A 26,812-nucleotide genomic window follows, 5' to 3' on the forward strand; every position below is an offset into this window, starting at 1 on the left:
GGGCATAGTCAAGCCCAATGCCGGCCGCGGGAGCCCACCCCGCCGGCCGGAAGAGACAGGGACCCGGAATGGCGGTTTGCCGGCCGCGGGAGCCCACCCGGCCGGCCGGAAGAGACAGGGGACCCGGAATGGCGTTTGCCGGCCGCGGGAGCCCACCCCGCCGCCGGACGAGACAGGGGCCGGAATGGCGGCTTGCTGGCCGCGGGAGCCGCGGAGCCCTAATTTTTGCGGCGCCCGGCCGCACCGGAATATTAGTGCTGGCCGGAGGCGAGGCCTTACTCCACTGCAGCGTCCTGCACACTCCGGTAAGGCCCAATGTGATCAGGCGAGATGGGGGGGGGACCCAGAGACGGGATGCCCGTGAGGAGAAGGCAGGCGACGGCCGACAGCCACTAGCTGCATGTCCTATGAAGGCCAGGAAAAAAGGGGGGGGGGGGGGGGAGGCAGGGAGCAGATTGCCGCACTGCGGCACCCCAGGGGCCAGCCTAGGTCCAGCAGGGGAAGGGGCCAGAGGCCCAGTATGGGGGGTCAGGCACGCAGGAGACCATTGGGTGGGGGGTGGGGGACGTAGGGCTGGAGAAGCCACTCTCTTACCACAGCCGTCTTCACCCTCGGTCCATTCCAGCAGGGTCGCCCCCTCAGCTACTGGCACCGTAGTGGCAGGACGCTGGAAGAGGGACTTGGCGTGCGGGCGACCCTTGCACTGGCGGGATGTAGGGGAGCTAGGCTGCCCTGATCCACCTTGCCTTCTGTGGGGGAGGCAGCAGTGCGGTGACCGGCACTGGCGCAGCTCAACCCCGGGAGAAACAGAGAGGTCTAGTGCGTCTCTGTTGTCCCTGATGTTCTGGAACAAAAAGAAAAGAAAAAAGTAAAAATCAAAAATTTAAACAAGGAGAAAAGAGCCCTGCAGAGCAGGGAGTGTCTTGCCTCCTTGGACACTAAGCAAAAACTGGCAGTCTCTCTCTCCAGGCTGAGGGTATAGCTGTGGAGGAGGGGCTAAACAGTCTTCACTCATCTCTATGGAGATGAGCTATACCCAAGGTCTTCTGTGTCCCCCAAGGAAACTGGGCGAGAAAATTGGGTTTTTGAAAATTTCTGAAAAATTTAAAGATTTGCTTCTAAGCCTTGTAACATCCCCAAAATACTAAATATCATTCCCAAAAGGATCCAAACATGAAGTAGACATATGGGGAATGTAAAGTAATAACTATTTTTGGAGGTATTGCTATGTATTATAGAAGTAGAGAAATTGAAACTTAGAAATTTGCAATTTTTTACAAATATTTGCTAAATTTGGTATTTTTTTTATAAATACAAATGATTTTTTTTTTTAAACTTAATTTTACCAGTGGCATTAAGTACAATATGTGACGAAAAAAACAATCTCAGAATGGCCTGGATAAGTCAAAGCGTTTTAAAGTTATCAGCACTTAAAGTGACACTGGTCAGATTTGCAAAAAATGGCCTGGTCCTTAAGGTGAACTAAGGCTGTGTCCTAAAGGGGTTAATATAGTGGATTGACTTGGCTGGGGCTGTGTTGTAATTCTCAGCAGCAGTGCCGTAGCTCTCTCGTCAGCAGTCAGAATAATAGCAAATGCAATCGATATGCCATTACTTTCTGTGATAAGAAAGCCCCTTCAGGCCCAAATGGTATTACACACCTTTACATAACACTGAGACAAACATCATCTTATAGGGGAAAAACCTGATGATTGTAGGGTTCTTACATAGCTTTTTGTAATGTGGACGTAAAATACATAATATTTCATGCTATGTCCTTTGCATCTTATGTACATGACTTACCTCATATTGCTGTCTTCCATCCCTTGTGAGGTCTCCATTCCTTCCCCATATGACAGCATGCTTTCTTCATTTTCCATCCCCAGTCTGGTATTTTCTTGCATCATGTGGGGTTGCTTGGGCCGGATTCCTCCTGACTCAATGTCCGAGTCACTGCCACTCTCACTAAGCTGGATGGCTGCATAAAAAAACATATGCACAAATGTTAAGATAATATTCGGTCACAGTTGATTTCCTAAAGTATGAGCCCTGTGACCATCACAAAATAAAACCTGATAATTCTTAATGATGAGATGTAATACCTGCACAAACCTGCAGATTATAGCACAGGATGTAAATACCGTGTACTTACATGAGAAGGGATTATCTCCTTCCTCGTCACTTCCATCATCATCTTCACCATCTGACATCAATAAATCTTCATATAATACACTGGCCTGAGGCTGCTGTACTGTGTTCTCATCTTCCTCAGCCAAATCTCCATCAACATCTTCAACTTCCTAAAACATTTTATAGGATAACAAAAAAAAGTTAAAAATATAAATGTAGTCTTATGTTTGCAAACTGGTCGAAATAACTTTAAAAGGGTTTTTGGGTACTTTGCTATTGATAACCTATCCTCAGGATAGGCTAGTAATACCTAATTGGCAGGGGTTTGACACTCTGCAGTAGCTCTGGCACTGGAAGTTGGGACTGCACATTGTGTAATGGAAAGAGCTAGTGCAGCATCTATCAGCATGATCAACACTATTAAAGAGGACCGTTCCTTTTTTTAAAATTTATTTCTTTTATAGTTTAAATATTGTGGTGTACCCACGCTGATGCTGCCACCCTGCCTGTTTTTTTTTCAAATATCGCTCCTACGCCCGCTGTGCCCCCTGCAGTTTTTCCGCTCAGTATGTTAATACTGAGCATTGGTACAGGGAGAAGGAGACGCCAGGGTTTCTCAATGGGCGTCTCCTTCTCCCTGGTTGTGCCGCGATCCAATCACAGCGGAGAGCATAACAGCCAGGGAAAAGGAGACGCCCATTTAGAAACCCTGGCATCTCCTCCTCCCTGGCTGTTATGCTCTCCGCTGTGATTGGATCGCGGCACAACCAGGGAGAAGGAGACGCCCATTGAGAAACCCTGGCGTCTCCTTCTCCCTGTACTGATGCTCAGTATTAACATACTGAGCAGGAAAACTGCAGGGGGGGCACAGGAGCGATATTTATTTATTTAAAAAAAAAAAAAAAAAAAAAAAAAAAGGCAGGGTGGCAGCATCAGTGGGTTGATCATGATGATTAAAACAATACCTTTCATTTGTCTGTATGTTCAACTGGCTCCTCTGCTGCATACAAAGGGGAGCTTTACAAAAGCAGTGCTCCAAGGCCCTCTGGTGCTTAAACTTGATTATTTGCATATAAATAAAACACAGATAGATATATCTACAGTAATTCAACGTACAGATAAAATAAATATATTGTTTTAATCAGCGTGATTAACCCTAACAGACAGCATACATGGCATCACGCTGGGTTCACACCTGAGCGTTTTACAGCGCATTCAAATGCACTGTAAAACGCTCAACACATGAAAACCAATGCTTCCCTATGGCCCTGGTTCACACTTGAGCGTTTTACAGCGCGTTTGAACGTGCTGAAAAAAGCCCTACGCTCCAAAAAGTTCTTGAGCTTCTTTGGGGCGTTTTGTCGCGCGTTCCCGTACATGGACTTTCGGGAACGCGCGACAATGGGCGTTCGCTTGTCTCTGTATGCGTGATTGTAAACGCCGGTACAATCGCGCATTCAGAGCGCTCCTTTCAAAACGCTCAGGTGTGAACCCAGGGTCACATGGTTGACCATGCTGACAGAGGCTCTTTAAATGGGAACAGTGGTGCAGTAACCAGTTCTGTCAAGTATACAATGGACGGAGCTGTATAGTTGATGTACTGCTAGAGAACAGCTGATCGGTGGGACTACAGGGTGTCGGATTCCTGTTGGTCAGATTCTGATGGTCTAAGGCAATACTTACAGGGGCTGGAGTCTTAGGCTTCCCATCATCATCATCGTCATCATCATCTTCATATCCTTCAATGTCAATATCTGAATCATCTTCCCCTAGACGATTTCTTCCAAGTCTCATCTGCAGATGACAAAAAAAAAAAAAAAAAAGAAATATCAGTGGCAATAAAATCCCTAAATGAGGTTTACCCATCAAAACATGTATCATCTATCCACAGAATAGGTGGTTAACCTTTTCGAATCCTGTGTGTGAATGGAGCATGACCACTGCTCCATGCACTTCTATGAGGCTGACAGAAGTAGCCAAGCTCTGTTCACAACGACCCCCATTCTCTGGATCGCAGGGACCCAGGAGGTCATTTAGGTGTTAAATGTTCTTTACTGGAAAACCCAGACCAAGAAAACCTTTGGTAGTTCCATGAGTTGTGTCACATACTGATCATCAGAACCAAGGGGCTGTGGCCCTCTGCGGGCAGCATGCCCTATCTGCATAGGCGAAGGCAAGCCATAGATTACCATTACATTCACCTCAAGCAATAACTTTTTTGAACCACATGTTGAAACTACAGTGCTACTTTAAGAACAAAATCAAGAAACTGATAAAACGTGATCCCTGGTGTTTGTGTAGAAACATCCAACATATACAGAGTATACATTACCAAGCTTCTCTTCGACAATGAAGCTGTAGCTGCTTCCGTGGCTGACATATTGCTTTCATCTTGGTAGAAAGTAGCTTCCTGGGACATGCTCAGGGACGTGTTTGTGTCATAGTAGTCAGGAGGCTGCAATTCAACAGATAAATGTATTGTGTCATTCCACCAAAAGTCAAGCAAGCCTGGTTAAAGAGGAGTTTAGTAACGACTTGAATTCCCTGAAGGAATAAACATTTGGGATCATCAAGTTGTGCTCTTCCTCTATTAGTCGTACTAGTTTATGAACAAATTGCCAGCAGTCTGCAATAAAGGTCCATCAGGGTGTTACCAGTTGGGGGGTGTCCCTTCACAGTCTGACACTATCCAATCAGTGCTGCCAGTGGTGGACTATGTAGGGAAAGACCAACAACTGGGACCAATATTTCATACTGCTGGCAATCCGTTCATAAACTTCTACCAGGAATACCAGAGGCATGGCATAACATAGAGTTATATGTGAAGATGTTCCATAATTGTTATTACAAGATGAAGATTGCGTCACTGTCCAAATAGTTCTGCACCTAACTGTAGACATACACAAGGCATTCTGTGTGGTCATCACATACAATAGGTCTGTCCCATATCCACGCTTAATTCTATGTATTAAGAGACAATTGCAAATTGTTTGGTGGTAAGGTTAGCCATGCGGCTGCATATTATTGGTAGAGTTAAAGAGTAACTGTACTTTCACACAACTTTACATAAATCAATAGTAATGCATCAGTAAAAATAGTTCTAACGTTTTCAGCTGTTTAACCCCCCCCAATGCTAACTGCTTTTCACTTTTAAAATTGCTTTAATCATATTACACTGTATGTCAATACAAATCTATGGAGAGGAGAGGGGGCAGAGTGAGCAACAGCACGAGTGGGAGGGGGCGCAAAGACAGCACAGGAGATGTATATCTCAGCACAAATACTAAATTCACAACTAATACAGGTCAGTTCCTCTCTGCAATGTCTTTCATGAACCTGGGGCATACATCTGAGTGAGTAAGAGAAGCTTAGGAAGCCGCTTGTACTCCACTCTGTGTGCAGTGGATGGCAGCAAGTCTCCATCAACCATGTCTGAGAGATCTGCAAACTAGATGTTCAGCATGTGCAGGGGAAAACTGCTTAAAATGGCAGCTACAAGTGATATAATGGCCAGTAAAAGTGTTAGTCCTCACATACACAGACTACTACTGATTAAGAGTCTGCTGAAAGGTTAGGTACGTTTTAAGATATGACAAGAAGATAATACTGAAGTAATTCTGCTTTCTATACCTACCTTAGAGAGAGACCTAAGTGTGTACTAACCTGAGGAGTATAAGGTCCAGGAGTCATTGGATCCAGGCTTTCTAGATCAGCATCATCAAGGGCTGCCTCTTTAGCTGTGCAAATGTCTTTTTCCAGTTGTGTCAAATGCTCATCATACTGGTTCAGATAGGGAAGAAAGACCATAAATTAATCTAAAAACATACTGTGTACTAAACAAGCACCCAAACTGTGCTTACCTCGGCCAGAGTCTGGCTACAAACATTGACAATTTCCTGTGCCGTCTTACTATACTGGCTGTCCGACCCTGTGAAGAAAATAAATGAAATATATGGTCTTATGTAACTATATTCACAATGAGGTAATGCATCAATGCAACAATTCTACTCAGCCCAGCAAATTAACCATCATTTGTTCCAGAAAAGGGTTTATATTATAGCACAAGTTTAAGAAATTGAAGGAAAGCCTTTCTTCATAATCTCACACCATCATATGGCCAACTCACACAGCCTAGGTCAGGGGGTGGCCAACCTGTGGCTCTTGAGCCACATGCGGCTCTTTGCTTCTTTAAGTGCGGCTCTAGCGGTGGAGCCGGGAAGCAGTCAGGCGGCTCACTCTCCACCCCATGCTCAGATCTCTTTTCCTGATCGGGCACGGTTACTACTTTGCAGCTCCAGCTCACTCTCCACTATGTCCTGATACACAGTGTGAGAACGTAGTACGTGGAGACATGGACTATGACCTGACGTTGTGCTCATCAGGTCACAGTGGAGAGCGTGTGAGACCTGCAGAGTAGCAGGTGCCCGAGCAGGAGCCCAGTGCCTGATCAGGAGAGGGAAGAGATTTTTTTAAATTATAGACCTGAGCATGGGGAGTCCTGATCTAAGCATGGGGGGTCCTGATCTAAGCATGGGGAGTCCTGATCTAAGCATGGGGGTCCTGATCTAAGCATGGGGGGTCCTGATCTGAACCATAGGGGTAAGGTCTGAGCATGGAGAGGGGGGGGGGTCAGATCTGAGGAGGTGGGGGGGATATCTGAGCACTTAGGGTCTGACACTGGGAGTCTGATTTGTGTTGTCTGATCCGAGTATTGGGGGTCTGATTGGGTTTATGGATCTTATTTTAGGTCAGATGAGGATTGGGGATCTGATTTAGGAGTCTGATCTGAGGTCTGATGAAAAATATTTGTTTTCTTTTTTCTCTGCTAATGGAAAAAAAAAAGAAAAAAATATTTTTATCATCAGACCTCAGATAAGATAAAAAAAAAAAAAATCTTTGTTTTTTCTCTTATTTTTTTTCTCTTAAAACCTAGGTGCATCTTGTAGGGCGAAAAATACAATGACCGTCTGTAATTGTATAGCCTGTTGATCCTGGAAGTCATATGTTGTTTTTTTGTGTGTCTGTAAGGTTGGCGACCCCTGGCCTAGGTTAAGACTCACCAAAAACTTACCATTGTATTTAAAACTGTTTGCAGAGATTAGATTAACATCAGCCAAGAAGACTTCTCGATTTTGATATTTGTGTTTGGAAATGTTCTGGAAACAAGAAAGAACATAATTCACTAGAAAGTAATCAATTTGTACCATGGCAATGGGCTGTCCTCTAATTTAGTTTTCTTTTTTTTTTTTTTGAGATGAGAAACGGGTCACAGGTCAAGGTATTTATTTCGTAGAACCTTGTGCAAAGTGATACAATAGCTACAGGCTCTAGAACAGGCATGCTCAACCTGCGGCCTTCCAGCTGTTGCAAAACTACAACTCCCAGCATGCCTGAACAGCCTACAGCAGGGCATTGTGGAAGTTGTAGTTTTACAACAGCTGAAGGGCTGCAGGTTGAGCATGCCTACTCTAGAAAGACAGATGGGAGATACAAATATATTAGATTTTCCATCCACCCCTTCAAAATGTCTTTCTTGTAGTACCCGTGTGCATTGATGGCATCTATTCTCCTCCCCTTCTTGGAATGGGGAATGAAATGAAAATGCTGATATTTTGGCTAGAAAATCAATCACTAACCTGGCGAATGGTCTCCAAATCCATTGGGTGGGCGATGACCTTATAATAATCAGGAACAAACTTTTTATTGACTGGATGATGGAAAGGCCATGACTGTGGAAATAAGCAGAAAGGTATTCAGAGTCATTCAGACAGTAAGAGTTTATAGCAGAGTATTGAATTCAAATTCATCTACTCTATTGTGCGTCATTGACCCCTTCAAGCCCCTTAACTGGACTCGAAGGTGCTGAGGCAGTTTGTGCACTCTAATGAACACTTATGTCATGGTGAAGCCACAGGCACCGAAACTGTGCCTGCAAAATCACAGCAGGAGCCTGCCAGTGACTGACAGACAGGTTTCTGTTATGTCTGGGATTGGAGATAATGCCAATCCTTGTAGTTTAACCCGTTAGATGCTACAGTCAATAGAGACATCAAATGGGTTTAGCAGGTTTTGTTTTTAATTTTTTTTTTTTTTTGTGCAAAGGTATTTACACTATTCTATATGTTTGGTATCATCATATTTGTACTGACCTGCAAAATTAATTTAACGTAAATGGCATAAAATGTATAAAAAAATAAATAAATAAAAAGATAATTAAAAAGGCAGAAATGCTGCCCTCCCAGGAGAGTTAATTAAAGCTTATCAACAAGATATATGAACACCAAAAACGAGATTTTTGTGGACTCGCCTGTAAAATCTCTCTCACTGAGTTCATTGGGGGACACAGGACCATGGGTTTAGCTGCTTGCTGCCACTAGGAGGCGACACTAGGCTAGAAAGTGATATGCTCTCTCCGGGCTGGAGGGGGTATAGTTGGCAGGGGAGGAGCTATCAGTTTGTGCCCAAGCAGTAGGAGTAGCAGAAAAGAACTGACAACACAGTCAGAACACCGCCTACGTCAGTAGGTACGAACAAAAACTGAACCCCAACCGATAACCAACCGCCGCCATGTGCGGCAACAATGGAAAAAATAATGGGTGGGCGCTGTGTCACCCAATGAACTCAGCGAGAAAGAGATTTTACAGTCCACAAAAATATCCTTTTCTCGCTCGTATCATTGGGGGACACAGGACTGTGGGACGTCCCAAAGCAGTCCACGGGGAGGAAAAAACTATACTCGCCCATGGAAAAACTGCCCTTGCGGATGCTCAGGAGACTCAATACTTTCCTCCCAGGGCAGCATCTGCCGACACCAGGGAGTGCACCTGGTAAAATTTTGTGAACGTGTGTAAGGAAGACCATGTAGCCGCCTTACACAACTGGACAGCTGATGCATGATGGAAGCGGGCCCAGGAAGCGCCAACCACTCTGTTTGAGTGGGCCGTGAATCCAGGGGGCGGAGTCCTGCCCCGGGAACGGTATGCCTCAGTAATGGCCAAGCGTATCCACCTGGCAATTGTCACCTTAGAAGCGGCGCATCCCTTACGAGGACTGTCCGGAAACACGAATAACGCATCCGTGCAGCGGAAAGAGCTAGAGATTGACAGATAGATTCTCAGAGCTCGAACCACGTCAAGCTTGTGAAGAGAATGCTTCCTAGGATGCGAGGGAGCTGGGCAAAAGGAAGGGAGGCCGAAACTACCTTTGGTTGAAAGGCAGGAATGTGACAGAGCACCGCCTTATCCTGGTGAAGGATTAAAAAAAGGTTCCCTACAGGAAAGCGCTGCCAACTCTGAGACACGCCTGATGGATGTGGTAGCCACCAGGAATGCAACCTTCCAAGAAAGATAGCGGAGGGACACAGTCCATAGAGGGTCAAACGAAGCCGATTGGAGTGAACCCAGCACAAAGTTCAGATCCTAAGAAGGCAAGGGGGGCCGGATAGGAGGGAAGAATATGAGCCACCCCTTGGAGGAAGGTTTTAACAGGGCCTTTCAAAGCGAGAGGATGCTGAAGCAAAACAGACAGCGCCAACACTTGGAACTTTAAGGAGCTAAGGGCAAGTCCCAATGCTAAGCCAGATTGCAGAAAAGAGAGAATAGTGGAAAGAGAGAATCGTAGTGGAGGGAGATTACATTTCTCACAGAAGCCCAGATAGGACCTCCAAGTCCTGTAGTAAATAGTGTGAATAACCCTATCAGGGGAAACCTCGCTGTTTTAAAATGGCGGTTTCAACAGCCACGCCGTCAAACGTAGAGACTCCAAATGCTGATGAAGGTCCCTGAGAGAGCAGATCGGCCCTGAGTGGAAGGGGCCACAGTGCGTCTCCTAGGAGGAGGACAACGTCGGAGTACCACGCCCGATGCGGCCAGTCCGGGGAGATGAGGATTGCCTGGATGCCCTCAGTCTTGATCCTGCATAGAACACACGGCAGGAGACGGAGAGGCTGGAACACATACACTAGAGAGAACCCGTCCCATGGCGCTATCAGAGCGTCTGCGGCGCATGCCTTGGGATTTCTTGTGCGAGATAAGGTGAGGAGCTTTTTCGGGGGGGGAGGTATACTCAGCCATTAGATGCTGTCCACGTCCTCTTGCGTCTGGCAGAACCAGCAGGGTCACCCCTTCAGCCACTGGCACCTAGGTGGCAGGAAGCTGGAACAGAGGGCTTGGAGACATGGGTGACCCTTCGGCTGGGGGGAAGCAGGGGAGCGAGGCTGCCCTGGTCCACAGTGGGAGGATAATCGGTGAGGGAATCCGACACAGACTATACACCGCGGGAAAACCCAGAGGCAGGCGTCTCTGTTTCCCATCGTAAGGAGAAAGAAAAAGGGAAAAAATAAAGAAATTTTTTATAAAAAGCCACCCTGCAATATGCAGGGAGGTCTGCCTCCTATGACACTAAGCTAAAAACTGATATGCTCTCTCCTGGCTGGGGAGGGTATAGCTGGCAGGGGAGGAGCTATAACTTTCTAGCCCAGTGTCGCCTCCTAGTGGCAGCAAGCAGCTATACCCACGGTCCTGTGTCCCCCAATGATACGAGTGAGAAAATAAGTTTTGTCTTAAAGGCCCAAAATAGGCAGATCCTAAAGGAGTATTATCTAGAGGAGCTTCACCCCTTTCACTAATATTCACACTTACCATGGTAAAGAAAAACATATGAAATCCATTTCTATCCACGTATAAAACTGTATATTCAATACTCTGCTATATCCAGGAAAAGTGACTACTACTGGAACAATACAATAAGGAGGTGCACCTGTGTATCACAGCATTTAAGAGAAAACTAAAAACCCAACATACATCTGGCACTGCCATCATCTTCTGAGTTACAATGTTATCCAAGATAAAGGAGAAGGCGACTTGGTCATCGTCATCCAGCAATGGGTTAATCGCTTTCTCCAGTCTTGCTAGCTTGTCTTCTTTCTGTAAATAAAAGTGCACAGGAAACTTCTTACAACCCTAGAAAGTGAGGTTTGTTTCAGAACATCCAACCGGTAAATGACATTTAATCGGCCACACTTAGGACTTGCATGGTGACTTAACCATGGAAACGAGCAGTGTATAATGTGATGGAAAAATGAATCCAGCCAGAAAAGGAAGCAAAATGGATAATAACAATACATTAGTAAGTGGCTTGTATTAACGTCCTCTACATAACTGCTATTTGCTGAAGTGAGGTGACCCCTTTAAATGTCATTATTATTGTGTGTTTTTCTACAGAACGCATGGCTTAGGCTTCGTTCACATCACCGTTCAGCCTTTCTGTTCTCCTGCTCAGTTTAGGAGCAGGAGAACGGAAAGGACGGAAAAGGCACATAACTGATGCCAAACTGAGACAAACTGAGCCCTTAGGACCCCATAGACTATAATGGGGTCCGTTAGGTTTCCGCTCAGAAGATGATTTTTTAAGCGGAGACAAAAATCCTGCATGCACAACTTTTGTCTCCGCTTAAAAATCATCTTCTGAGCGGAAACATAACGGACCCCATTATAGTCTATGGCAGTGATGACTAACCTTGGCACTCCAGCTGTTGTAAAACTACAACTCCCAAGATGCCCTGCTTGCTTGGCTGCTCTCAGAACTCTATAGAAATAAATGGAGCATGCTGGGAGTCGTAGTTTCACCACAGCTGGAGTGCCAAGGTTAGCCATCACTGGTCTATGGGGTCCTAAGGGCTCAGTTTGTCTCAGTTTGGCGTCAGTTATGTGCCTTTTCCGTCCTTTCCGTTCTACTGGTCCTAAACGGAGCAGGAGAACGGAAAGGCTGAACGGTGATGTGCACGAAGCCTTAAAGGACATCTGTCAGCAGATTTGTATCTATGAAACTGGCTGACCTATTACATACGGTATTGGCGGCTGGAAGCATCTGTGTTGGTCCCATCTTCTATGTGCCCACATTGCTGAGTAAAACACGTTTATTGGCCACGTGAATGCCGCATCACGGTGCAAACCCATTGACTTCAATGGGACATGTCCTATCTTTTACAGAGCGGGCGCACATGGAAGGGCTTGGTGCGTTTACGCATCTGTACGGCCATGCCGCAAAAGATATGATATGTCCTACACCTTGCCGCAACATGCAAACCATGGACCCACTGAAGTCAATGGGTCCACACCGTGATGTGTCATGCACAAAGTGGGTAAATAAGTATTGCAGATCCGCAGTTTGTGGACCACAAAGCACTTACAGTAGTGTGAATGCGGCCTTATCATACAGTTATCTTTTCATGTCATCTCTGTATCAGCGTGTTATCAGGATGCGAGTGGCTTACCTCTTTCAGCTTTTCATCACACAAGTTCAGCATTTCTTGGCAAATTTGAGTCAATGTGTGTTTTGGTCCTAATGTTTGAAGAAATTATACATATATATATATAAAAAAAACAGGTTCCTAATAAAGAGTTAACCCCCCACGGACAATATATTAATTTCCTCACCGTTATAAAGGATGCTGTTTTTAACAATTAGCTCCACCTGTTCCCGGAACTCCTCACGGGATGGGTACATTCTCTTGCGTACATTTTCTCTTAAGGTTTGTAAATCCATAGGATTTGTCACAATCTTGTAGTAATCCTTCACTACTTTAGCATTAACAGGGCTGTGGAAAGGGTAGGTCTTCAAAAGAAAAACAAAGTGTAAAAGTTTAGCAGAACACTCAAAAGTACAGGATGATAATGTTCTTCACTGCACGATAATCTTTGGATATCTAGTCATCTAAAAGTCATGGTAAAATCACAGCATTTTTGCAAGTTAAAGGCTATGTACACCTTTGGGGGCATTTTTTTAAATTATTGTTGAATTGTACTCATTTTGAGCTAAACATTTTTTTTCAATTTATCTTTATTAACAATATGTAATCCTTTTTTCTGTGCAGAGAAAAACCCTGTCCTCATCACACAGCAGGACAAGTTACTTCACAACACTGAACTAAAGAGCTGCCTCGTCCTCCTTTCTGCTCTACTCGTCAGGGATTACGATCCTGAATACAACTGATAAGGTCTTCAGCTGAATCCCTGTAGGAATGTAGTTCAGGAGACATGAAGTACAGACAGGAAGGTGGGATGTTGCCCACATTACCCACAGTCTGTCCTGTCAGCCCCCTCTGTACTTCATGAACTCCATTCCTACAGGGAAGAACATATTAGGCCTCTTTCACACTTGCGTTGTCCGGATCCGGCGTGTACTCCACTTGCCGGAATTACACGCCGGATCCGGAAAAACTCAAGTGTACTGAAAGCATTTGAAGACAGATCCGTCTTCAAAATGCTTTCAGTGTTACTATGGCATGGTTGCCATAGTAGGAGCGGGGGAGCGGTATACTTACAGTCCGTGCGGCTCCCGGGGCGCTCCAGAATGACGTCAGAGCGCCCCATGCGCATGGACGACGTGCCATGCGAGCACGTCATCCATGTGCGTGGGGCGCCCTGACGTCACTCTGGAGCGCCCCGGGAGCCGCGCGGATGGTAAGTATGCTGCTCCCCCGCTCCCCGCTACACTTTACCATGGCTGCCAGGACTTTAGCGTCCCGGCAGCCATGGTAACCACTCTAAAAAGCTAAACGTCGGATCCGGCAATGCGCCGAAATGACGTTTAGCTTAAGGCCGGATCTAGATCAATGCCTTTCAATGGGCATTAATTCCGGATCCGGCCTTGCGGCAAGTCTTCAGGATTTTTGGCTGGAGAAAAAAGCGCAGCATGCTGCGGTATTTTCTCCGGCCAAAAAACGTTCCGTTCCGGAACTGAAGACATCCTGATGCATCCTGAACGGATTTCACTCCATTCAGAATGCATTAGGATAAAACTGATCAGGATTCTTCCGGCATAGAGCCCTGACGACGGAACTCTATGCCGGAAGACAAGAACGCAGGTGTGAAAGAGCCCTTAAACTGTATTCAGGATCATAATTCCTGACAAGCAGAGCAAAGGAGGAGGATGAGGCAGCTCTTTCGCTCAGTGTTCTGAAGTAACTTGTCCTCCTATATGATTAGGACAGGTTCTGTGTGTACTAATAGGATGACGGCCATTTTATTCCTAATGATTGCTCCCCAGACAAAACGAACCATTTTAACTAATGAAAGGTATTTGGGAATGTATGTGCAATAAAGTAATGTTTAAGTACTTTCATTTTCTATATTCCTGGATAACCCCTTTAACTGATAAGAATGTGGCTCAAATAACAAGATTTTTGTCAACTCATCTGTAAAATCTCTTTCTCGCTGAGTTCAATGGGGGACACAGGACCATGGGTATAGCTGCTGCTAACACTAGGAGGCGACACCAGGCTAAAAAAAAGTGTTAGCTCCTCCTCTGCGGGCTATACCCCTTCCAGCCACGAGAGAGCATATCAGTTTGTGCCCAAGCAGTAGGAGTAGGAGAAAAAAAAACAACATACATAAAAAAAAACAGAACACAATTAATGCCGGAAGGGCCGAACCAAACTGAGGACCCCACTGGCAAACAAACCACCAGCAGTCATAATGGAAAACAATTGGTGGGAGCGGTGTCCCCCAATGAACTATGCAAGAAAGAGATTTTACGGGTGAGTTAACAAAAATCTCGATTTCTCGTTCGTATCATTGGGGGACACAGGACCATGGGACGTTCCAAAGCAGTCCACGGGGCGGGGAGGAAATACACCCCCATCAAAACTGCCTCACGGAAGCTCAAGACACCGCTGCCTGCAAGACCTTGCGGCCCAGCGCAGTGTCCGCTGATGCAAAAGTATGCACCTCGTAAAACTTGGTGAACGGCGGAAAGTTCGAGACAGATAAGTAAATCCTGAGAGCTCTAACCACGTCCAGCTGATGGAGAGCCCGATCCCTAGGATGCGAAGGAGAGGGACAGAACGATGTCTTCGTTGACATGGAAGGCAGAGGCTACCTTCAGCTGAAAAGAAGGTATAGGTCGGAGCACTGCCTTGTCTTGGTGCAAAATAAGGAAGGATTCCTGACATGAAAGCGCTGCCAACTCCAAAACTCACCTGATGGAAGTGATAGCCACCAGGAAAGCAACCTTTCAGGAGAGAATACGTATGGGAACTGTGTCTAAAATGCTCAAATTGAGCAGTTTGTGGGGAACCCAGAACCAGATTCAAGTCCCAAGGCAAAGTGTGTCAGAGGACGCTGGAAAAAAATTGACAGCTTCAACACCTGCCCCTTCAAGGAACTCAGGGCAAGGCCCAATTCCAGATCCGATTGCAGAAATGAAAGGATGACGGGAAGAGAGAAGGGTAGAGGGGGGAGGCTACATTCCTCACAGAAACGCAAAGAGGACTTCCAAGTGCGACAAGGCCAATCCGGAGCGATGAGGATTGTTTGGATGCCCTCCATCTTGATTCTGCGTAAAACTCGGGGCAGGAGAGGGAGAGGCGGAAACACGAACACCAGGGAGAACCCGTCCCAAGGTGCCACCAGCGCATCAACTGCGCGTGCCCTGTTATCTCTTGTTCGAGAGAAGAAGGTGGGGAGCTTGTTGTCGAGTCTGGATGCCATCAGGTCCACCTCTGGTTGGCCTCACCGGAGACAGATCGCTTGGAACACCTCCGGGTGCAGAGACCACTCCCCCGGGTCCACCGTCGTTCAACTGAGGAAATCCGCCGTCCAGTTCTCCACTCCCGGAATGTAGACTGCCGAAAGAGCTGGCACATGAGTCTACACACACCGCAGGATCTTGGCTGACTCCACCATCACTGCTTAACTGCGGGTTCCTCCTTGATGATTGATATAAGCCACAGCCGTGGCGTTGTCTGACTGTATCCGGATTGGCCGGCCCTTCAGGAGAGGGGCCCAATGTAGAAGGTACAGATGAATGGCCCGGAGTTCCAGTATGTTGATGGGCAGTTTGGACTCCGACTGAGAGCATACAACTTGAACTGTCTGGGGCGGGAAGACTCTGCCCCAACCTTGGAGACTGGCATCGGTGGTGATGACTATCCATGAGATCAGGAGAAAAGATTTCCCCGACTCCAAGGTTGGGGTCGAAAGCCACCACCTGAGTGCTGAACGCATCCCTGGGGGCAGGACGATGTGACGGTCCAGGGAATCCGGTGACTTGTCCCACGACGACAAGATTGTCTGCTGAAGTGAACGAGTGTGAAATTGTGCAACGAAACCGCCCTCGAAAGAAGAGAACATTGCACCCAATACCTTCATGCAAAACCGAATTGAAGGGTACCTGCGCCGGAGGAGAAGGCGGATTGACTGACGAAGGGCCATCCGCTTGACCAGAGGGAGGCCCATAAATGCCGCGGCAGTATCGAGGATCATGCCTAGAAAAGTGATCCGTCTGGTAGGACGCAGGGAAGATTTCTGGAAGTTCACCAACCACCCAAACCGCGCCAGGGTATCCAGTGATACGCAGACTGTCCTCGTTCTGACTGAAGGTCGCCGCTTTGACCAGAATGTCGTCCAGATAGGGAATCAGGGGGATGCCCCTGGTACGAAGAAGTGCCAGGAGAGGAGCGAGTACTTTTGCAAAGACCTGTGGGGCAAAAGGGACGTGCAAGTACGCGTCCCGAATGTCTATAGAAGAGAGAATTTCGCCTCGGTCTAGTGAAGCAATCCCACAGCAAAGGGGTTCCATTCTGAAGTGTTGAACCCAGAGAAAACTGTTCAATAACTTGAGGTCCAGAATCGGGCGAACTGACCCTTCTTTCTTGGGGACAACAAACAGGTTTGAATAAAACCCTGAGAACTGCTCCGTCCGAGGAACCGGGGAGATCACCCCCCTGTGCAAGGAGGGATTGAATTGCCTGAAAAAAGGCGACAGCCTGACCTGGATCCCTGGGTGGTTAAGAGTTAAAGAAACGTTGCAGAGGAGGGGACGCAAACTCGATCTTGTAACCCGAGGTTACGATTTTGAGTGCCCACACGTCGGAGATGTGGGAACGCCACACTTCCTGAAAAAGGAGTAGGCGACCCCCCACATCTTCATGCGGAGGACTGCTTGCCGGATAAGGGATGGGCAGGCTGTGCCCACGGGTGCCAGGCTGGTTGAGGCCTGAAGAATGGCTTCTTCCACTGGTCCTGCATGGAGGATCTGGGAGGGGAGGCTGCCGGACGCGTGCCAGAGAAACGACGAAAAGACTGAGCCTGGGCATTTTACCGCCCATAGCCTCAGAGATAAATTTCATCAAGCCGGGCTCCGAACAACTGGGAGCCGGCAAACAGAAGGCTGGTAAGGGAACGCTTTGATGAGGAGTCCGCCACCAAGTCCTGGTTTAACCAGAGACCGCCTTAGCCACCCAAGTGGAGGCAAAAATGGGCTGAAGCGCTGAGTCACTTGCCGCAAAAATGGACTTCGCCGAAGACTCCATGCGGCGATCCACAGGATCCTGAAGGGCTGAGCCATTGGAATGGCAGTGTTTTTGGCGAGGCATGCTACCGGAGGGTTCACCTTGGGAGGAGAGGACCACTTAGCCACCCAATCCACCGGAAAGGGATAAAGCAGATCAAGTCGCTTTGACGTGCTAAAGCAACGATCTGGATGGTCCCACGCCTTGGCAATGACAACCGAAAAGTCGTTATGTAAGGGGAAGGCTTTAGGAGTTTGCCTGACTCGGAGAAAAGACACTCCCTGGTGACTTGTGGAGGGGGACTCATCCTGCACCTGGAAGGTGTCACGGACAGCAGAAACTAAGCTGTCCACCATGGAAGCAACCTTGGAAGATTGTTCCGGATCCATATTCGAGTCTGAGTCATCAATTTCCCCATCTGACAGAACTTCCCCTGGGAGGGAGGATGCGTCCGAGCGTTACCCATGGGGGGGGGGGGGGGATACTGAGGTGTCAGAGGAGGAATAACGACCTGCTCTGGGCCGTTTGTGCGAAGTTCTGCCCCTAAGGCACGGACTGCGCAGGTGGAGATTTAACAACCAATCGACCCATGAGAGTGAGGGTGGATTGGGATATCTTAGAGAGGTCCTCCACTGCCTGAGATAAGGCCCGGGCCGAGTCCGGTTCCACCCGGTCAGGGCGGTCATGTGGATGCATGGGCTGGGGGGGCAGAACCTGCGTGGGCTCACAGCATGCGGAGCAGACAAAGTCCGGTTGGTCGCGAGGGAACTTAATTTTGCATTTCACACATGCATAATAAGTGGCGGCTGTTGGAATGCGGGGGTCACTAGTGGGTTCGGACATGGCTGCCCACTACTGTTCTCAAGGCTGGAAAGGGAAGAAACCGTCCTACCAGCATGCAGGGGACCCCAGGCCCTGTGGTCCCGAAAGAATCGTGCTGCTGTCTGAAGCAGAGTCCACGCGGATAGCTGCGGTCCTGCTGGGTCCTCTGAACCACGGCGGGAAGCTTAGCCCCTTCCCTTTACATCACTATGGGAGGCGGGTGGGGGGGAGCCCTCGCCGGATCCAGGTGACCCTTTGGATGGCGGGAAGCAGGGGAGCTGGGCTGCCCTGGTCCACTTTTGCTTCTTGGGGGAGGTTGAGCGGTGAGGGAATCAGACACCGGTCTAGCTCCCGCGGTAGACAGAGGGGCTAGGCACATCTGTTTCCCCTACCTAAAAAGGGAAAAAGATAAAACAAAAAATAACAAAAAGGAAGAGGTCTGCCTCCTACGACACTAAGCTAAAAACTGATATGCTCTCTCCTGGCTGGAGGGGGTATAGCCAGAAGAGGAAGAGCTAACACTTTTCAGCCTAGTGTCGCCTCCTAGTGGCAGCAGAAGTTATACCAACGGTCCTGTGTCCCCCCAATGATACGAGCGAGAAAGGTGTTTATGACCTCTCAGTAGTTTAGAGATAAGGGTTATTAGATGACATTGAAAGTACCAGTTACACAGTTAGAAAAAACTGTTAAGGCTGAGTTCACATCAGTGTTCAGCCTTTCCATTCTCCTGCACCGTTATAGAAGCAGAAGAACGGAAAGGATGGATTTGGCACATAACTGAACCAAACGGAGCCTATGGAGTCCATTAGGTTTCTGCTCAGAGGAGGATTTTTGATGCGCAGACAAAAGGTTGTGCACACAGGACTTTGGTTTGCGCTTCAAAAATCTTCCTCTGAGCGGAAACCTAACGGACCCCAATTTAGTCTATGGGGTCCATGGGCTCCGTTCGGCTCAGTTATGTGCCAAATCCATCCTTCGCGTTCTTCTGATTCTATAACGGAGCAGGAGAACAGAAAGGCTGAACGATGATGTGAACTCAGCCTAACCATTTGTGAAAGAATGGCTCGATATTTTTAATAAAAGGCCAATTGAAAATATGACTTTTAGCCAAAAATAGGTTAAAAGCAAATCATAAAAAACTGCCTCCAAAAGGTGTAGCCTTTAACAACAACGTCAAATGTTTCCCTATGGAATAAAAGGTAAACATGTTGCGAGGAACCTTGTGACCATTGCATAAAAATCGGATTTAAATTATTTATTTTAATAAGGTTGCGGGCAACTTTCCTTCCTATAGAGAAACATTGATGTTGCGGGTGCTGTAATGTTGTGATTTTTTTCTGCATAAGGCATGCAATGCTGGCTTATCCTGGAGCCCTTAGCTTAAAGGTCATGAACATTGGAATGTGGGAGATCTGACTTTTGGGACCCCTAACAAGGCTGGTATATTCCATATGCTGTGGAGTTGCAGGGCCTTACGGAGATATTGGACGGGTGTTAATAATCTGATAAATAAAATTTATAGTGCCAGCTATGCGCTGGATCCCAAAATGTGTCTCCTTGGGATTTTTGAATCAGATAATTTGCAATCATTTATCACGGTTGGAATGAATAGACTTTTGCATCAGGCACATAAAACTCTAGCTGCATCAGGCACATAAAACTAAGTGGATGCAGACGCTTCCGCCGAGCATCTCTGAATTTACTGCAAGGATGAATGTGGTTATCAGGCTACACAGGGGGATATATATGAAGCGTAACTGTCTAAGTCTGAAAACATTTGGGGCCCTTGATAGACAAGTCGGGAGTTTGAAGCCCATGGTTGTCCCTTCATAGTGGGCTCAGAATTATTATGGGGTGACTCTAGTGGGGATACTTGTTTGGGGGTACTTATCTGTTTTTTACCCGTCATTATCTCCAGTAAATGGTATATTAGTCTGCCACTGCCTATACTTTTCCATACTCTGTATTGTATGTCTCATGGTTGGAACTTTGTCCCCAGATACATGACAAATGTTTACATTTTATAACAAATGTCTCAACCCGGGGGATGTTAGTCGCTTTGAGTTTTGTAAACAATATCATTGTATTGTACTGGACGAAGCAATTGACACAAAAACTCGTGATATGTCATGGTTTATTTTTCATAACTCAATAAAATATTATCCGATAAAAAAAAAAAAAGAAACTTACATTGGACATGTCTCTCATGTCATTGATGATGGACTCAAGGACTGAAGATAACGTGACCATGGGATCAGTTCTTCTACGATGTATTGACTTGTGGGGTCTCTGAAAGGACATGAAAAGGAACACAAATGAAGCTTAGTTATGAAAATTAGGAAAATTATGAAATTTGAAAGCAGAAATCCTCCTGCTGGACTTGACAGGATCATGTGTATATGTTCCCATTATTTGGTGCTTAAAATATCACATAACTGCTATTTACAAGGCACTTTGTATGTATCACTACTGGAATTCCCATGTTACTTGAGGATGCATATCAGCTTATAACCAGTAAGTTGTAGGGCTGACGCCCACATCAAGGGTACAGTACTTTCACACTTGCGGTAGATGGATCCGGCAAGCAGCATGCAAACTGACAGCATTTGTAGACGGATCCGGCTCACAAATGCATTGCAATAACGGCTCCGTCTCTCTGTTAGTCATTCGCAGACCAGAAGGATGGATCCGGCATTGCGGTATATTTTTAATTTTTTTTGCAGCACTAATACATTCCTAAGGAACAAAAAAAATGCCGGATCCGGCATTCAGGCAAGTGTTAATTTTTTTGGGCCGGAGACAAAACCGTGCGGTATGATCTCCATCCTGAACAGTCAAAAAGACTGAACTGAAGACACTTGAACGGATGGTGGTTTACCTAAACCCACTAAGTTTCCTGGTGTGAACTGGGTTAGGGGGCAGGAAGACACTTAAATTAGATCCTACTTGGTGCATTCACTTGAGGGAAGATGATCAGAGGAAGGCATAATACCTTCTCCTCCATCTTATTTCCTTCACACAGATAATGCATTTTAAATGGATAAACCATGTTAAAAGCCTTACATTTAAGTAATCACAGTGCACTGTACTCCCTACTCTTCTCTTCTTCTTTTGCGGTAACTGCTGTTTAGGGAACTTCAGGACCAAGGATTTCCTACGAACCTCATCAGCACTAGAAATAAATTCAAATGTATTACTGTAATAAACAAGTATATGAATATAAAGAAGAACATTAATTGATATCTCAAGAAAGATTGTGATACTTGTATACAAAACGCACAGCAATATGTAAACTAGAGGAATGTCTTTTCCACCCAGTGCAGTATGACGTAGACATACCTTTCAATAAGCTGTTTTCCCAAAACTATTTTAGTTCCTTCCACTTTAATCAACTCCTCATTGTCATTGTGTATCACAGTCTTTTCCAACTCTTCTTCCTGTTCCTCAGTCATTGCCACAGGATTAGATGGAGGAGCATTGGTTTGGTAGTATAGTGGGCAAAACTTGTTGGTTCTCATATGGCCGATTGCTCCACAAGCTCCACATTTTAGCTGCAACAAGAAAAGAAAAAAATGTGTCAAAGATAAAGGTTAACCACTTGCAGTTCGTCGTGCTAATTCACATACAACTTCGCAGAAAAGTTTCTACACATCTCTGTAGAGTCTGCAGCTACAGGGAACCAGCTGTTAGAGAAAGAGAAGGTTTATTACTGTTCCTACTATCCCGATTGCTGTATACATGATGCTCAATTTGCCCTGTGTATATACTTCAGCAAGCAGCAATGACTGGTGCCAGTAACTGAAGAAGCTTCTGGGTCTTAGCAGACCCAGATCAGTTCTGCAATATTTGTTAGGTAGCTACATGTTCCCTTTAACTTCCTAGAATATGTCAGCCCCAGTTACAAGCAGAAAAAATAAAGTCATTTTAAAATGTTCCCTAAAAACAAAAAAACAATTGCTAAATTAATTAAAAAACAAAAAATGCAAAGAGTGCCATCGTTACCACAAACTACAATGATGGACCTGCTCCCAACATCCTGAAACTATACATCCCTTATACAAAAATAAACCGTAAGAGAAACTAACATAAATGATGTATTTTAGTGGCAGTTTAGTGTGTTAAAAAACTGTGAAAGAGAATTATTTCCATTTTTATATATATTCCTGATTTCACATTCTGTACACTAAACTAGAGCCAATAACTTAATTATATAATGAACAACCCATATCTATCTATTTCATGGTCTACTTGTCTGCGCTGATTGTACACAATATTTTTTCTATTGACCAACCTTCAGGTCGGGACGTTCCTTCATTTTCTTAGGTTTCTTTTCTGGTGGACCTCTTAGTTTGTCTTTTTCTTGGTTGCGTTTCAGTCTTCGAAGCTGCTCTTGGATTCTTCGCCTTTCTTTCCTCATCTCCTCGCGATGTTGCTCATCAAACAGGGCAAATTTCCGGCTTCAATACAGAATAGCCAGGGTAAAATAACAGTATATATATATATATATATATATATATATATATATATATATATATATATATATATAAATAAAAATAATTAAAAAAAAATAATAAAAAGAAAAATGTTCATCAAACCCCAGGGAGCCCCATCAAAAACGTAAGCAGCACTCACATGAACTCGTCATCTTTAGTGGTACGGATACGACTATAAGCATCAATGACAGCTGGTTTGCGCACAGTCTCACATCGTACATATTCTTTTCCATCCTCATCCCTAAAAGTGCGGTAGATTTTCAGCCGACGTCCACTAGCTGCTGAATTTAAACTGGTCACTGAGGCAGTGTCATCATCCCTGTGAGAGCCTCCAGGAGTACCTGACCCTGTAACTAAATAGAAGACGCTATTTATTAGGTTGCAGGGCCATCATCTGTCTATCTAGAGTAGCTTCAGCTCACCCAACGACTCAGTATCAGCCCCGCGGAAATATTCTTTAACTAGAACTAGCCTAGTTTTAAAAGTCTAGAATAGTGTTAAAAACTTTATTTTATTCAATACTCATTTAAAAAAAAAATCATAAGCATATCCCAGATATGCAACCGCTTACATGCTCGGTGTCCTCACTCATAACGTACAATAGGGAAAACCCATCACCCATTTAAATGTGTAAAGGCCAATAAATAAACTACGAAACTATCAAGTAATAGAGTACTAATCTTATGGTTACATATTTATATCGAGCAATTAGGCCACCAAGAATAGGCAAGGTGGCCAAGAAAAGAAAAATGACTGCATGCCATTAACATTGAATATATGCTTCACACGTCCAGCAGTCTGCCACATTGACATCCATGTAAATTGTGTCAATACATGGACTGAAGGATGTACAGTACTGTGCAAAGGTTTTAGGCAGGTGTGAGAAAAAAAAAAGGCTGCAAAGTAGGAATGCTTTCAAAAATAGAAGTGTTAATAGTTAAAATGTATTCTGTAGGAAGACAATGATCACAAAAATACAGTCAATGTCATTAAGAACTATCTTCAGCGTAAAGAAGAACAAGGAGACCTGGAAGTGATGATATGGTCCCCACCACAGAGCCCTGATCTCAACATTGAGTCTGTCTGGGATTACATGAAGACAGACATGCAAGATCTGAGCAAGCCTACATCCACAGATGTTAGTTCTACAAGATATTTGGAGCAATCTCCCTGCAGAGTTCCTTCAAAAACAGTGTGCAAGTGAAGCTAGAAGAAGTTTCTGAGTATGGCTGCAGTGTGCGGTTCTGTCACTCCTTGTTGTGTAGGCTGGCTGCAGGTTATCCTGTGTATGCTGGTTGTTGTTTGGGGCGTGCTGGCTGCAGCATTCTGTGAGTGGTGTGAACTGGCACTTGTATTATTTGTTCTTTGGTTCTGGTTTCTCCTGGTTCTGATGGGGTTAACATTCCCTGGTCTGTTCCTAGGTGTGGCTTATCGGGTGCCCTCCATATTGCAGCTATTTCTATCTGTGCGATGAGGGGCTTGTGGTCAGTTCTGTCTTTTGCCTTGCTGGGTATAGCTCCTTACTACTGAGCCAGCGGGTTTTGCCATCTGCCCTTCTGTGTGACGTCGTCTGGTAATTTGATGTTGTTGATGTTGTATCCTGTGTGTTACATGTTTTGCCTGGCTGTGTAACTGCTTCTGATCCTGTCCGTTTCATGTACAGCCTAGCAGTGCTCAACTGCTTCTGATCCGGTCCGTTTCATGTACAGCCTAGCAGTGCTCAACTGCTTCTGATCCTGTCTGTTTCATGTACAGCCTAGCAGTGCCCAACTGCTTCTGATCCTGTCCGTTTCATGTACAGCCTAGCAGTGCTCAACTGCTTCTGATCCGGTCCGTTTCATGTACAGCCTAGCAGTGCTCAACTGCTTCTGATCCTGTCTGTTTCATGTACAGCCTAGCAGTGCCCAACTGCTTCTGATCCGGTCCGTTTCATGTACAGCCTAGCAGTGCTCAACTGCTTCTGATCCGGTCCGTTTCATGTACAGCCTAGCAGTGCTCAACTGCTTCTGATCCTGTCTGTTTCATGTACAGCCTAGCAGTGCCCAACTGCTTCTGATCCTGTCCGTTTCATGTACAGCCTAGCAGTGCTCAACTGCTTCTGATCCGGTCCGTTTCATGTACAGCCTAGCAGTGCTCAACTGCTTCTGATCCTGTCTGTTTCATGTACAGCCTAGCAGTGCTCAACTGCTTCTGATCCTGTCTGTTTCATGTACAGCCTAGCAGTGCTCAACTGCTTCTGATCCGGTCCGTTTCATGTACAGCCTAGCAGTGCCCAACTGCTTCTGATCCGGTCCGTTTCATGTACAGCCTAGCAGTGCTCAACTGCTTCTGATCCGGTCCGTTTCATGTACAGCCTAGCAGTGCTCAACTGCTTCTGATCCTGTCTGTTTCATGTACAGCCAGGCAGGGCCTAACTGCTTCTGCTCCTGTCCTGTGTATGTCCTGCTTTCGTGAGAGGGCTCCTGGGTTCTAGAGAACGAGGATATCTAGTCTGTGTGCAGCACTGCCTGTGACCGCCATGCTTCTGTTCCCGAGTTTGTTTGGGTTCCTTCTGTTGTGTGTTTGCACAAGTGTGGTTCTCTTCAGGTAACAGCCAAGTGCACCAGGACCATCCTAGAGGTGCGACCAGTGTGCCCTTGGCCAAGATTATACCCACCACCAGGGGCTCTGTGAAGAACGGGGCGCGCTGGTTCTCCCCCTCTGGGTTTGGCCTCCTGCCTTGCCAGTGCACTTGGTTCTGCTTTTCCTTGCTGTCATGTTTATTACATGTGTAATAAAAGTATTCTGCTGGTTCCTGGTCTGTTATCTGCCTGTGTCCTGTTTGCAAGGCGTTCTGGAGGTCTGTCCTGTCCTCCAGAACGTGACACTCCAAATGGATGACTATTCCCTCTGTCGACTGCGCGCCCCATGTACAGCCTGACACGGTCACTGACCTTGCCTATAAATGATTATCATCAGTGTCTCCAGGAAAGTCCAGCTCAACTCGTACCAAATTATTGCAGAATCCTCTACCTTTAATTGTATCATATCATTTGTATTGATCAGGACTAGCCGATTAGTTGGGAAATGGTCTTATTACTCTGGGGTAAAGCAGAACAGTGTAAGTGAAGTTCATACTAAATGACAGTTTGCAATACTCACAAAACCCTTTTCTGTCTTTTTTGTCTTTTCGGCTCCGATCTTTGTCATTACCACTGTCTTCCCCCATCAACATCCTCTGCAGCTCTTTTCTCTCCTGCTCTTCTCGCTCTCGGGACAGTTGAGAGCTCGTCTTCTTATTCTGTAGCATGTTCTCAATGTTTTTGCCCATCTCCTCAAAGTCACTATCTTCAGCGGAGCTACTATCTGTGTCTGTGGACAAAACTTCTGCAGATTCTAAGACTCTGGAAAATGCAAGGTTAAGTAAAAATATAAATAACAGTAAAATAAAATATACAAACCAAAATTAAAAGTGTAAAGTAACATGAAAAGTACAGAGCCGAGAGTCTTCTTTCCCTTCTGACCACCATCTTGATTGAAACCTGTTTGCAGGTTGTAGTTCTGGCAATTACATATCCCATGTTGCCTTTTCAAGTATTACATAGGAAGGTGTAACCAGCTTTATCAAATGCTATAGTTATACTGGTCATTCCAAATTGTACTCTGGTTGCTGGAGGGCCATAGATGCAAGGCGTAGCCCTATGCAGCAGGATGTAGCAAGGGGTAGAGATGTCTGGTGAGCAACAGCCTTACACCATCTACTAGACACAGAAAGCAGTCTAAAGGAGGTTAAGAGACAGAAGCAGGACACACAGGACGAAGATCTGTGGCTGTCACTCAGTGCTTTACATGGTTGTGGCAAAGGAAAGATCAAGGAACATTGGGGGTCATTGACAAAGACTGGCTTTTTACTCCAGCCTTTCTTTCCCCTCTGTGCTGTCAAATTAGGCAAACCTAGAGTTAAAACTACTCCAGCCCCTGACTGGAGTAGTTTTTACTCCCCTTTTACGCCGAAGTCCCAGCCCCCGCCACTCCTTGCGCAAAAACACCCTTGCAACAAAATATTGTCTCAGTGTTTACAAAGTTACAAAAAGGA

At 45.8% G+C, this 26,812-nt stretch overlaps 1 protein-coding gene across 3 annotated transcripts in view; it reads right to left on the minus strand.

Annotated features, from left to right (window-relative positions):
• Window positions 1-26,812, minus strand: part of TAF1 (TATA-box binding protein associated factor 1) — a 75,030-nt gene that overhangs the window by 9,893 nt on the left and 38,325 nt on the right. For 2 of the 3 annotated variants that reach the window (XM_044305518.1, XM_044305516.1), the window contains exons 23-39: window positions 25,879-26,120; window positions 22,877-23,090; window positions 22,536-22,701; window positions 21,584-21,795; window positions 21,308-21,416; window positions 20,435-20,533; window positions 12,567-12,744; window positions 12,404-12,471; window positions 10,932-11,054; window positions 7,767-7,859; window positions 7,202-7,286; window positions 5,991-6,058; window positions 5,794-5,910; window positions 4,463-4,585; window positions 3,814-3,924; window positions 2,153-2,300; window positions 1,804-1,978 (exon numbers count right to left, since the gene is read on the minus strand). In XM_044305518.1, coding sequence (XP_044161453.1) covers window positions 1,804-1,978; window positions 2,153-2,300; window positions 3,814-3,924; window positions 4,463-4,585; window positions 5,794-5,910; window positions 5,991-6,058; window positions 7,202-7,286; window positions 7,767-7,859; window positions 10,932-11,054; window positions 12,404-12,471; window positions 12,567-12,744; window positions 20,435-20,533; window positions 21,308-21,416; window positions 21,584-21,795; window positions 22,536-22,701; window positions 22,877-23,090; window positions 25,879-26,120 — 2,331 coding nt within the window. The remainder of the gene's footprint in view (window positions 1-1,803; window positions 1,979-2,152; window positions 2,301-3,813; window positions 3,925-4,462; window positions 4,586-5,793; window positions 5,911-5,990; window positions 6,059-7,201; window positions 7,287-7,766; window positions 7,860-10,931; window positions 11,055-12,403; window positions 12,472-12,566; window positions 12,745-20,434; window positions 20,534-21,307; window positions 21,417-21,583; window positions 21,796-22,535; window positions 22,702-22,876; window positions 23,091-25,878; window positions 26,121-26,812) is intronic. The other variant, XM_044305517.1, reaches the window with a different exon arrangement.

The sequence above is a fragment of the Bufo gargarizans genome, chromosome 9, assembly GCF_014858855.1.
Source record: "Bufo gargarizans isolate SCDJY-AF-19 chromosome 9, ASM1485885v1, whole genome shotgun sequence".
NCBI classification, from domain to species: domain Eukaryota; kingdom Metazoa; phylum Chordata; class Amphibia; order Anura; family Bufonidae; genus Bufo; species Bufo gargarizans.